The sequence below is a fragment of the Aquarana catesbeiana genome, linkage group LG06 (assembly GCF_042186555.1).
Source record: "Aquarana catesbeiana isolate 2022-GZ linkage group LG06, ASM4218655v1, whole genome shotgun sequence".
In the NCBI taxonomy this organism is placed as follows: Eukaryota; Metazoa; Chordata; class Amphibia; order Anura; family Ranidae; genus Aquarana; species Aquarana catesbeiana.
This window is the reverse complement of record NC_133329.1, coordinates 18440856-18454082: the sequence shown is the minus strand read 5'-3', so window position 1 is coordinate 18454082 and position 13227 is coordinate 18440856. Positions and strand designations below refer to the sequence as shown.

At 44.4% G+C, this 13227-nt stretch overlaps 1 protein-coding gene across 2 annotated transcripts in view; it reads left to right on the top strand.

Annotated features, from left to right (window-relative positions):
• The window catches only part of LOC141148203 (uncharacterized), a 111442-nt gene that overhangs the window by 94876 nt on the left and 3339 nt on the right, over positions 1-13227 (top strand). Inside the window, exons 3-4 of one of the 2 annotated variants that reach the window (XM_073635423.1) lie at positions 2563-2757; positions 12163-12182. The exons of the other annotated variant lie outside the window; for it this stretch is intronic. Of the exons in view, the coding sequence (XP_073491524.1) occupies positions 2563-2757; positions 12163-12182 (215 nt within the window). The remainder of the gene's footprint in view (positions 1-2562; positions 2758-12162; positions 12183-13227) is intronic. 2 annotated transcript variants of the gene reach the window in all.

Here is a 13227-nt window from a genome sequence, read left to right as displayed (position 1 = left end):
CTCTGGAGGCATAGATGTAAGGGGGCACTCTGGAGGATGTGAGGAGCAGTCTGGAAAATGTTAGGGGACACTCTGCAGGTACAGATGTAAGGGGTTACTCTGGAGGTACAGATGTAAGGAGGCACTCTGGAGGTACAGATGTAAGGGAGCACTCTGGAGGCACAGATGTAAGGGGGCACTCTGGATACACAGATGTAAGGGGGCACTCTGGAGAATGTAAGGAGCACTCTGGAAAATGTTAGAGGGCACTCTAGATGTACAGACCCTGGAGGGTGTAAGGGGCAAAATATGTGCATTTTTTTTAAAAAAATTTTTAATGGTGAATTTAGCCTTTAAATATCTTTGGTAAAAAAATACACTTTAACCACTTGCCGACCAGCCACCGCAGTTGTACTGTGGCAGAATGGCACGGCTGGGTGTAACGTCACTTCACCTTGCGGCCACTAGGGGGCACGCGCGAGTGCCCCCTGAGCCGATGCGAGTGCTCGGCGGTCACGTTCACCGCCGGGCTCCCACGATCGCAGGCTGACACACGGAGAACCAGGATCTGTGTGTAAACACACAGTTTCCGGTTCTCTGAGGGGAGAACAGACAGATTGTCTGTTCATGCAGAGTATGAACAGTGATCTGTCATCTCCTCTGCACAGTCCCCTCCCCCCTTCAGTTGGAACACACACTAGGGAACACATTAACCCCTTGATCGCCCCCTAGTGTTAACCCCTTCCCTGACAATGACATTTTTACAGTAATCAATGCATTTTTATAGCATTGATCGCTGTATTAATGCGAATGGTCCCAAAAATGTGTCAAAATTGTCCGATGTGTCCGCCATAATGTCGCAGTCCCAATAAAAATCGCAGATTGATGCCATTACTAGTAAAAAAAAAACATTAATAATAAAAATGCCATGAAACTATCCCCTTTTTTGTAGACGCTATAACTTTTGCGCAAACCAATTAATATACGCTTATTGCAATTTTTTTACCAAAAATATGTAGAAGAATACATATCGGCCTAAACTGAGGAGCAAATACCACCAAAAGAAAGCTCTAGTTGTGGGAAAAAAAGGACGTCAATTTTGTTTGGGTGCAACGTCGCGCGACCGCGCAATTGTCAGTTAAAAGGACGCAGTGCCGAATCGCAAAAAGTGCTCTGGTCAGGAAGGGGGTAAAATCTTCCACAGCTGAAGTGGTTAATGAATTTTAATGCACACAAACACAATATATTAAGCATTTTTTGATAAAATATCTAAAATAGTGTTATGGCAAGTAAATTGATACCTAACACAGTGGTTGGAGGAGAAGGTGGGGAATATCCACCAATGAGCACACAGTGGTTGGAGGAGAAGGTGGGGAATGTCCACCAATGAGCACACAGTGGTTGGAGGAGAAGGTGGGGAATGTCCACCAATGAGCACACAGTGGTTGGAGGAGAAGGTGGGGAATGTCCACCAATGAGCACACAGTGGTTGGAGGAGAAGGTGGGAAATGTCCACCAATGAGCACACAGTGGTTGGAGGAGAAGGTGGGGAGTGTCCACCAATGAGCACACAGTGGTTGGAGGAGAAGGTGGGCAATGTCCACCAATGAGCACACAGTGGTTGGAGGAGAAGATGGGGAATGTCCACCAATGAGCACACAGTGGTTGGAGGAGAAGGTGGGGAATGTCCACCAATGAGCACACAGTGGTTGGAGGAGAAGACAGGGAATGCCCACCAATGAGCACACAGTGGTTGGGGGAGAAGGTGGGGAATGTCCACCAATGGACACACAGTGGTTGGAGGAGAAGACAGGGAATGTCCACCAATGAGCACACAGTGGTTGGAGGAGAAGGTGGGGAATGTCCACCAATGGACACACAGTGGTTGGAGGAGAAGGTGGGAAATGTCCACCAATGAGCACACAGTGGTTGGAGGAGAAGGTCGGGAATGTCCACCAATGAGCACACAATGGTTGGAGGAGAAGGTGGGGAATGTCCACCAATGAGCACATAGTGGTTGGAGGAGAAGGTGAGGAATGTCCACCAATGAGCACATAGTGGTTGGAGGAGAAGGTGGGAAATGTCCATCAATGAGTACACAGTGGTTGAAGGAGAAAAAGGTGAATGTCCTTACATGGCCTAGTCAGAGCTAAGACTTAAACCCCATTGAAAATCTGTGGAATGACTTGAAGACTGCAGTCCACAAACCGTCAGCATCAAATGTAACTAAACTTGAGTCTTTCTGCAAACAAGAGGGGGCAAATATTGCAAAGTCTAGATGTGCAAAATTTAGTAGAGACAAGGAGAGGAAGGGGGGGGGGGGGGAGTTCCTTTTTCCAAATCAGTGATTCTGTTTTTGATTTTTTTCTGACATGTTAATGATTTCTTTTGCTTGGATGTTATAAGTTGCACTAGTAAATACAGCTGGATAAAATAAAAATGGTGTCTGTCTTCATCTGAGGCTGAAAAATGTAAATATTTTAAAGTGGGGGGGTTATTTTCTATAACCACTGTTTTGTGATCAGTTTAATTATTGTATAGTGATAATGTTCTGTTATCTCCCCTTCTATGTGATACAAACAGGACGGAACAATGTGATCGTAGTGGTGGGTGACGTGGAGGACAGCAGTAACGAGAAGAAGGCTTTTATCCTCAGGGAACAGCCCAAACTTGATCAATACGCGAGCGATGTCTTCCTCTTCAATGAGGTCAAAGATTCTAAAGCTCCTTTTGAAGGATCAAAAATTGAGGATTTGAAGAACAAAATAAAAAAAAGAGGTAAGAAGCAAATTTGTTGAATGTGTAGACTAATATTTATATAGGACTCTCTATAAAGGATCTGAAGAGGACATCTCAAGGAAAGCTCATCTCCAGTCAAAATCTAGGATTAGGATTGCTGAAAGGCTTCCATTTGGGGTCTGTGTCTTTTCCCCCATTCCCTATCGGGATAGAAAATGAAGAAAAATCACTCATTAGGGCTAAAAACATATACATTTAATATATACTTAATTCTAGTCTCTGTTATAGAATGATGAAAATCACACATAAGGAGTCTTATTTATAAACCATTTGTTGCATAAGGCCGAGTTTACACTAGCCGCAGCCACGGCTCGCAGCAGGGGTCCGGTGTGTTCCTGTTCACCGTTTTAGAGGCGAATCAGGTCCGGAATTTTGATGGACGCTTTAACAATGCGGACCGCGGACGCGCCCCCAGGCGGTGTCGCCCCGGAGGTGTCATGCGAATTGGAGGCAGGGAAAGCCTCATCCAATTCGCATAACTATAAGTGATCGTCAGCTCCATCTAGTGGCCAAAGTGTGGTATAGTTTTCTCAGTGAGGGATTTCAAGGAACAATACCGCATTTTTGGGCACTAGATGGAGCTGATGGTACACACATCAACCTATTACATAAAATACAGTGACATTTTTGTCAACCTGCATAATGCTTCTATTAGGGCACTTTCAAACTGGCAGCGCCTGGGCATCGGCGGTATTTTTAGAAGCTCTTTACCGTCGTTTTTGCAGAGCTTTTCGGCCACTAACGGGGCGCTTTTAATGGCCGAGAAAGGGTTAAAAGCGCCCACAAAGCACCACATCAGCGGCAGTGCTGCCCATTGATTTCAATGGGCAGGGGCACTGTAGGAGCAGTGTATACACCGCTCCTACAGCTCCGCAAAGATGCCAGTCAGTGCTGGCTATCAGTGCTGCCCATCACTGGTGCCCATTAATGCTCATCACTGCTTCCCATAAATGCCACCCATCAGTGCCTATCAGTGTCTATCAGTGCCACCCATCCGTGGCGCCTATCTGTGCCCACCAGTGCCGCCTATCTGTGCCTAGTGCCCACCAGTGCCAACCATAAGTGCCCATAAGTGTGGCATATTCGTGCCTTCTCATCAGTGCCACCTCATCAGTGCCCATAAGTTCCACCTCATCAGTGCCCATAAGTGCCACCTCATCAGTGCCCATCAGTGAAGGAGAAAAATACTTATTTACAAAATTTACTGACAGAAACTAAGAAATACTTTTTTTTTCAAAATTTTTGGTCTTTTTTTTATTTTTAGGAAAAAATAAAAAACCCAGAAGTGATTAAATACCACCAAAAGAAAGCTCTATTTGTGTAAATAAAATGATAAAAATTTCACATGGTTACAGTGTAGTATGACCGCTCAATTGTCATTCAAAGTGTGAGAGCGCTGAAGGCTGAAAAATGGCCTGGGCAGGAAGGGGGTGTAAGTGCCCAGTATTGAAGTGGTTAAATGCCGTTTATTAAAATGGAAAATAGGTCATTATACTCACAAAGCAATAAAAAAAAGGACATGCTCATAAATATCCAAATGGAGAACTGCTGCACATGCTTCTTATATGCTGGGAAGATGCCACATGGGTCTGCAAATACTGACGCGTTTTGAAGGGGGGGTGGCTATACATCTTCCCAGCATATAAGAAGCATGCATAGCAGTTCTGGCAGTTCTCTATCTGAAAATGTATGTTAGGCGTGTCCTTTTTATTTTTTGAGCATAATGACCTATTTTCTTTTTAATAAATGGTGTTTAACCTCTTAAGGACCGAGCATCTTTCTAAGATTTGGTGTTAAAAACTTTTTTTTGCTAGAAAATTACTTAGAACCCCCAAAGATTATATATATATATATATATATATATATATATATATATATATATATATATATATATATATTTTTTTTTTTTTTTTTTTTTTTTTTCTAACACCCTATAGAATAAAATGGCGGTCGTTGCAATACTTTCTGTCACACAGTATTTGCTCAGTGGTCTTACTTTTTTGGGAAAAAATACACTTTTTTGAATTAAAAAATAAGACAACAGTAAAGTTAGCCCAATTTTTTTTATATCATGAAAGATAATGTTACGCCAAGTAAATTGATACCCAACATGTCACACTTCAAAATTGCACCCGCTCGTGGAATGGCGACAAATTTTACCCTTAAAAATCTCCATAGGCGATGTGTAAAAAATTCTACAGGTTGCATGTTTTGATTTACAGAGGAGATCTAGGGCTAGAATTATTGCTCTACCAATCGCAGCAATACCTCACATGTGTGGTTTGAATACTGTTTTCATATGCGGGCGCTACTCACGTATGCGTTCCCATCTGCACGCAAGCTCGGCGGGACGGGGCGTGTTTAAAAAATTTTTTTTTTTCTTTTTTTTTTTTTTTTTTACACTGTTCTTTTAAAAAAAAATGGTGTAACTTTTATTCCTATTACAAGGAATGTAAACATCCCTTGTAATAGAGAAAAAGCATGACAGGACCTCTTAAATATGAGATCTGGGGTCAAAAAGACTTCACATCTTATATTTACACTAAAATGCAAAAAAAAAGAAAAATAAATGTAATTTAAAAAAAAAATCTCTTTAACCACTTGACAACTGGGCACCTAAACCCCCCTCCTGCCCAGACCAATTTTCAGCTTTCGGTGCTCTCACACTTTGAATGACAATTACTCAGTCATGCAATACTGTACCCAAATGAATTTTTTGTCCTTTTTTTCATACAAATAGAGCTTTCTTTTGGTGGTATTTGATCACCTCTGGGTTTTTTATTTTTTGCGCTATAAATGAAAAAAGACCGAAAATTAAAAAAAAAACGCATTTTTCTTAGTTTCTGTGATAAAATTTTGCAAATTAGTAATTTTTCTTCATAAATTTTGGCCACAATTTATACTGCTACATATCTTTGGTAAAAATAACCCAAATTAGTGGATATTATTTGGTCTTTGTGAAAGTTAGAGAGTCTACAAACTATGGTGCAAATCATAAAAAATTGATCACACCTGATGTACTGTGGCCTATCTCATTTCTTGCAACCCGAACAAGTCAGGAGAGTACAAACACCCCCCAAATGACCCCTTTTTTGAAAGTAGACATTCCAAGGTATTTAGTAAGATGCATGGTGAGGTTTTTGATGTTGTCATTTTTCCCGCAATTCTTTGCAAAATGAATTTTTTTCCCCACAAAATTGTTATTGTTACAGGTTATTTCTCTCACATGGCATGTATATACCACAAATAACACCCCAAAATACATTCTGCTACTTCTCCTGAGTTTTACGATACCACATGTGTGGGATTTTTTTCACAGCCTGACCACATAGAGAGGCCCAAAATGCAGGGAGCGCCATCACGTGCTCTAGGAGCATAAATTACACATCTAACTTGTTGACTACCTATTACATTTTTGAAGGCCCTGGAGCACCAGGACAATGACATGTGACACTGACGTGGTACTGATGGCAGATGGCACTGATACGTGGCACTGATGTGGCACTGATGACAGATGGCACTGATACGTGGCACTGACACTGATGTGGCACTGATGACAGATGGCACTAATACGTGGCACTGATGACAGATGGCACTAATACGTGGCACTGATGACAGATGGCACTAATACATGGCACTGACAGATGGCACTAATACGTGGCACTGATGACATGTGACACTGATGATAGATGGCACTAATATGTGGCACTGATGACACAGAGTTCCAAGCAGATACAGCCTGGAGGATTCCAGTGAGGAGATGTCGCTTTCAATGCCCTGAGTGGCACAACGCATATGCGATTCCCTGTCGCCGACAAGGGAATCTACGGGATCTGGTAAGAGTTTTCCCACATACCATCCTCTTTACCATCCTTTCTACCATTGTCTCATCCCTGTGTTTGGGTCGGATTTACATGAAGTTCAATTTGGGATAACCATCTGAACACCACCAAACTTTGGAGTCTATTCACTTCCCAGTGTTGTTGGACATTACTGTTCAGTTATTATTGACTTTATGCTTAGCACAGGCCATCAGGCTGATTTTTCTTTAACCATTTTTACTTTTCTTTTTGAAGCACTTTTTTCTATCACTCACACATATATTATGCGCTGCATTTTTTAAGGTATATTCTCATGGTCTTTGTCAGATTGTATGCAGCTGCTCCCTTTTGTTTTTCTTTTCACGTATTAGCGCAGTGTTTTTATGCACTAATACGTGGCACTGACAGATGGCGCTAATATGTGGCACTGATGACACGTGGCACTGATGACAGATGGCACTAATGACAGATGGCACTAATACATGGCACTGATGACACATGGCACTGATGACAGATGGCATTAATACGTGGCACTGATGACAGATGGCACTAATACGTGGCACTGATGACAGCGGGCACTAATACGTGACACTGATGACACTGATGACAGATGGCACTGATACGTGGCACTGATGACACTGATGACAGATGGCACTGATACATGGCACTGATGACACTTGACATTGATGACAGATGGCACGTGACACTGACAGGTGGCACTGATGACAGATGGCACTATGTGGCACTGATGACAGATGGCACTTATACGTGGCACTGGGGACAGATGGCAGTGGGGACAGATGGCAGTGGGGACAGATGGCAGGGACATGACAGTGGGGACAGATGGCAGCGACATGACAGTGGGGACAGATGGCAGCGACATGACAGTAGGGACAGATGGCAGGGACATGACAGCAGGGACAGATGGCAGGGACATGACAGCAGGGACAGATGGCAGGGACATGACAGCAGGGACAGATGGCAGGGACATGACAGTAGGGACAGATGGCAGGGACATGACAGTAGGGACAGATGGCAGGGACATGACAGCAGGGACAGATGGCAGGGACATGACAGTAGGGACAGATGGCAGGGACATGACAGCAGGGACAGATGGCAGGGACATGACAGCAGGGACAGATGGCAGTGGGGACACTTTTTTCGTTTTTATTTCTCTTACCGTTGCATCGGTTCGCTCTCCCTCCTTACACACTGTCTCTGTGTGAGGAGGGAGAGCCGGCGATGAGAGATGATCTCATATGTTTACATATGAGATCGTCTCTCATTGGCACCGCCGATTGTACTGAAAACGGCCGCCATGATTGGCCGTTTTAAGCGATCTGTGACTGGCTGTGTCCAAGGGACACGGCCAGCACAGAACTTCCCCGATGCACGCCCGGGGGAGCGCGCATTGCGGAAGTAAACAGGAGGACGTCCAGGGATGGCCTCCCGGCAATTAGCGTCCACGCCGCAGCCGTATTTCGGCTATAGCGCGGGCGGAAGTGACATTTTGACGTTGCTTCTGCCCTGCAATGGTATGGAGACGGGTGGGGCCATCTTCCCCTCACTCATCTCCATACCAAGCCAGGGAGAGGACCCGATCGCCCCCGCCGCTATCGACAGCTCCGGTAAGCTGCGGAGGGCACTGGAGCGCGGCAGGAGGGTGGGGGCCTCTCCTGCCACTGATAAAAGTGATCTTGCTGTGAATCCGCCGCAGAGACCACTTTTATCTGAAAGCGGACCACCCGCAGAAGAAGAGGATACTGGGGTTATGGTAGCTAGCTGCTGCCATAACAACGATATTCCTCTTCAAAGTACCGACATATAATGAAGGCGGGTGGTCCGTTAGTGGTTAAAGATAATGCATGAAGCCAGTGCGCCCGCTCCTTGTTTTTCTATACATAGTGTTTGTGGACTACCCTAGGCTGAGGAAGGCAACAAGGTGTGGTGAACACTTGAGGGTGGAAGGGGATGTATCCAGGAGATTCTGAATAAGGACAGTTCACCTAAAACTCAAACACCACCCCCCAGTGCTTGGACAAGGTCTTCTAGAGCCCAGGGTGAACATGTCAAGCTGCACCCCCCCAAGATGTATGAGCATTATGTGTCTGCAAACCCCCCCAAAACATAAATATTGAGCACTAATCTGCATGTTTACCCTCTAAGCAAAAATTCCCCCTCCCCCCAGTATAAACCCACCTCCCCTGTTGAAATCCCCCCAGCACAAATGCCCCCCTAAAAGTCACCACTAGTACAAATCCTCTACCCTTCAAATCCCTCAAATTTCCACTTCGGGTACACATCCTCTCCCCCCCTCCCACTCCAAATCCCCCCACCTGGGACAAACCCCCCTTCCCATCTCCCTCCTGGCTGGAATCCTCCCCTCAAAGAAATCTTCCCCTCCTAGCACAAATCCTTCCCCCCATCCCCCCTTCCCAACACAAATCCCCTCCCCCCTATCTCCTCATGGAGCCCCCCCCACCTCGCATGATACCACAGTGCCCAGGGCAGCCACCCCTCCTGCCCACCCTTTGTCCCGGCCCTGACCTCACCTGTGCACAGACATTGAATTTTGGTTTGCGGTTTACATCATTCTAAAAGAGAGACTAGAATCGACTATATATTTTAATGAATATCTGTTTTAGCCCTGATGAAGACTGATTTTTTAAGCCAACCAAAAGACATTGGAACATCTTGTTGAACATACTGTAAAGCCTATCCTGGAGTTTTACTATCTCAGCATTTGTGCAATGAATGCTAGAAATGGACCCCAAGTTAATGTTTATAATGTATGTATGAAATTGGGTGTCGCATAGTCTATGAGTATATTGAGTATATAGTATATGAGAATAAAAGTAGAAGGTCTCTCGAGAATCTAATAGTGCAACATGTCAAACACAAAAATAACGATGAAAAACTAAAAGTGGGAAAAAAATGAATAGACTAAAACCAAAGCTGGTAGTAGTTTTTCCTATCCAGTTGGTGTAATATTGAAGACGTTTCATATTTTTTCCGTAGTCACTTCTACAGCTCTGATTGTCAGGAACATATCCCAGCATTTAGGTGGAGATCCTTTGATTTACATGGTTGAAGATGCGAATTGTTGTCATCTGTCTTCCACATATAATGCAGTTTTAACGTCTCTATCCCACAGATATGACTCCAAGGATTAAGACTCATGTACTCACCAAGGATGAGACATCCCATCCTTGTTGTCATTTTGAAGATATTTAGCATCTTCTCCAAGCTGGTAGTACTTTTTTCAAATTCAGTTGGACCTGTTGTGTAATATTGAAGATATTTTATTCTCCAAGCCACTTCTTCATCATTGAGGGTCAGGAAAGTACCCCTGAATTAATCCACATTGCAAAAGATTCGCCTTCAAAATATTCCCGAACGTGGGCATGTTGGACCCATTTCTGCACCACAGAGAGATATATCTCCATTATGAGACCAAACCGTCCCGAATCCCCCCACAATGACTGACTGCCTGGAATAAGCCAAACGATTCCTTTAAGATACGCACTTTCTCATCAAAACTCGCCGATTCGCTCACTCCCGCTCTAACGCGGACCCTGGGGGGAACCCCCCTTTAGACAGGGATCCGCCCACGAACACACACATGCTTTTGAGGCCCGGTGGAGACTGGGGTGGGGATATCCCAGTTCCCTCTCCCCCCCCCCTACTTCTGTCCTTCACCTTACCCCTCAATCCCACTCACTTCTTTGTCTATTCCCCTCTCTACACCCCGACCCCAACTGAACAGACAACGTCAACCATCTACTTACCCCCATGACTACCCGAACTTTGGTGTATAATTCGCCATCTAATCCTCACACTTCAAAAACTGACGAGACCGACTCCCCATTCGGACATGCCCCACATTGCAAGCCCGACACCCCCACACGTGCTCAGGAACGAACAAACGGACTTATAGCTAACTACACACGGCCATTTTTTCAACCAGCCCCTAATTTTTGAAACCATAATCAAGGTGATACTCCTATCTAAGATGGTTCCTGATCTCAGATGATGAGGTAAACCTCGAGTTCGAGGCTGTTTTACTCTTTCATACGTCTGTTTGATTTACTGTTGAACATATATCTGACTCGCTATACTCCAGCGAAATAAGTCATGTCAAAAAGATCTATGTTGTCTATTCACCTAAATGTTTGTAAAAACTGTGTAACAAAATTTTGTTCACAATAAAAACTTTTATGGAAAAAAAAAAAAAAAAAAAAAAAGGAAAGTACCCCTAACATTTCAGTGGTAGTCCTTTCATTTGCATGGCTGAAGGAGCAAATTGTTGACAACTGTCTTTCACATTTATGGCAATTTTAACATCTCTACCCCAAAGATGTGACAAAGATTAACACCCATGCACGTCAAGGATGGGACATCCCATCCTTGCTGTCATGGTGGAGATATTTAGCATCTTCCCCAAGCCTCTCCTTCAGCTCTGAGCTTTAGGAAAAGACCCCTGCGTTTCGGTGGCAATCCTTCAATTTACAAGGCTGAAAATGCAATTTTTTGTCATCCGCCTCTCACATCTAATTCTGCTTTAACACCTCTATTTCAGTGGCGGCCTATGGTCCATTTTTTTTTGGGGGGGGGGGCGACAAACAAACCGCCCACAACCCAAACCCCCCTCCACATTTGTTTGGTCGGTCGATCTGCCAAACCCCCCACCCCAGCCCCCCGCCCCCATCGCTCGCTCGTCTGTCAGCCTTCCAGCCCCATTTAGCTTGCGGGCAGCAACGGGGCCTTCCTGTATCTTCCTCTCCTCAGCAACTTCACAGCGGCTTCCCCTGCATCTCCTCCTCGGCAGCTTCCTCCTCTATGGCCAATATGGTTGCTTCTCCTCTTGGCCAATCAGGTCTTAAGACACTCTTCCTGATTGGCCAGGAGGAGAATCAGGAAGACAATAGCAAATATTCATTTGGCATTGTCACACAACTAGATGGGCTCATGGTGCAGTGCTCTGCGCCCGAGCCCACCCTTTTTTTAAGCTAATTAAAGCCTCAGGCTCTAATCATGTGCTTCCAAAAAAAAAAACGAAAAACACCCCATTAAAATCCATGTGTCTGGCACCCTGCATGTAGATTGGGGGCCGGGCACATGGATTAGGGGGGCAGCGCCCCTTATGGACTGGCTGCCACTGCTATATCCCAAAGATGTGATTCAAAGGATTAACACCCATGCAGACACCAAGGATGGGGCATCAGTGCGGATCAAGCACATAAAGTTCCTCTGAAATCTGGCTGTTAAAGGTGAAGAGATCTGAAATAAAGATCATTGAGCATGTAGTTTGATCTGACCCTTACATAATACAACAAAATATATTCAATTATTCATTATATGCAAGGTGCGGTGAAATGTTCCACCACAATGATGGTTTGATTCCAGGTAAAATTACTTGGGAGAAGTTCTTGGGAGAAGTGTAATCAGAATCAGGTAGAGTAGGTTGTATCCTTTGCAGGATTTTAGATGTAGTTGGGATAAAACATTTGATGACAATTATTGAATATTACTAATCTTATGTTTTTTGGGTTTTTTTTAACAGTCATCCAAGAGTTCTATAAGGTGAGTACATGTTAAACGTAAGAATGGATGACATCAGATACATAAAGATGGGATGTTGTCGGTGAAACAATCTAGGGGAATCAATTCTGGGCCATACATCAGCAGAGATAACGGGCAAGACAAATGAACACCTCTCTTAATCATTCAGATACCATTTCAGTGTAGACAGATCGAAAGCTCAAGAGTTTGACTTGAATGTAGTTTATGTCAACTAAAACAAAAACCGCATGACTTCTCATTTTTACTTACTGGCCATTACTGCCTACTGATTCTGAGAATGCTAGCTGCCTGACTGTCAAGGGGCCCCCCTGACTTCAATACTTTAGATCGTTTAGCCAGATTAAATCATAAGAGAAAAATGTTGGACCTAACTCTGTCTTTTCTGAGCTGCATACCCGACCCAGGTCAGGGACTTAGAAGGTACTAAAGCCAGAGGGTAAGTCAGGGCACTTCCATTTTTTTGCAGGAGGTCATCAATGGTGGACTCCATTCTTCTCATAGGGAAGGTTCATTTTTGACCCTGTCACGAATAGCCAATAAAAAAAGAGAAAATGGGATACCAGTAGATCCATAACAATCTGGAACATGAAGGTTGTATATTTAAATAATCTGGGCCAATTATTTTTTCATATAAGCTTGTGGTGCACTCCACCTGAAGGACCCAATAGGAGACTATACCTCATAAGAAGAAGCCAAGGGAGAGTTCATCCAATCAGAAGGAGGCAAAGGAGAGTGTGCACAATCAGATGGAGGCAAAGGAGAGTGCACCCAATCAAAATGAGGCAAGAGTGAGTGCACCCAACCAGAAGGAGGCATGGGTGAGTGCACCCAATCAGAAGGAGGCATGGGTGAGTGCACCCAATCAGAAGGAGGCATTGGTGAGTGCACCCAATCAGAAGGAGGCATGGGTGAGTGCACCCAATCAGAAGGAGTCAAAGGAGAGTGCACCCAATCAGAAGGAGGCATGGGTGAGTGCACCAAACCATAAGGAGGCAAGGGTGAGTGCACCAATTTATAAAGAGTCAAGGATGAGTGCACCCAATCA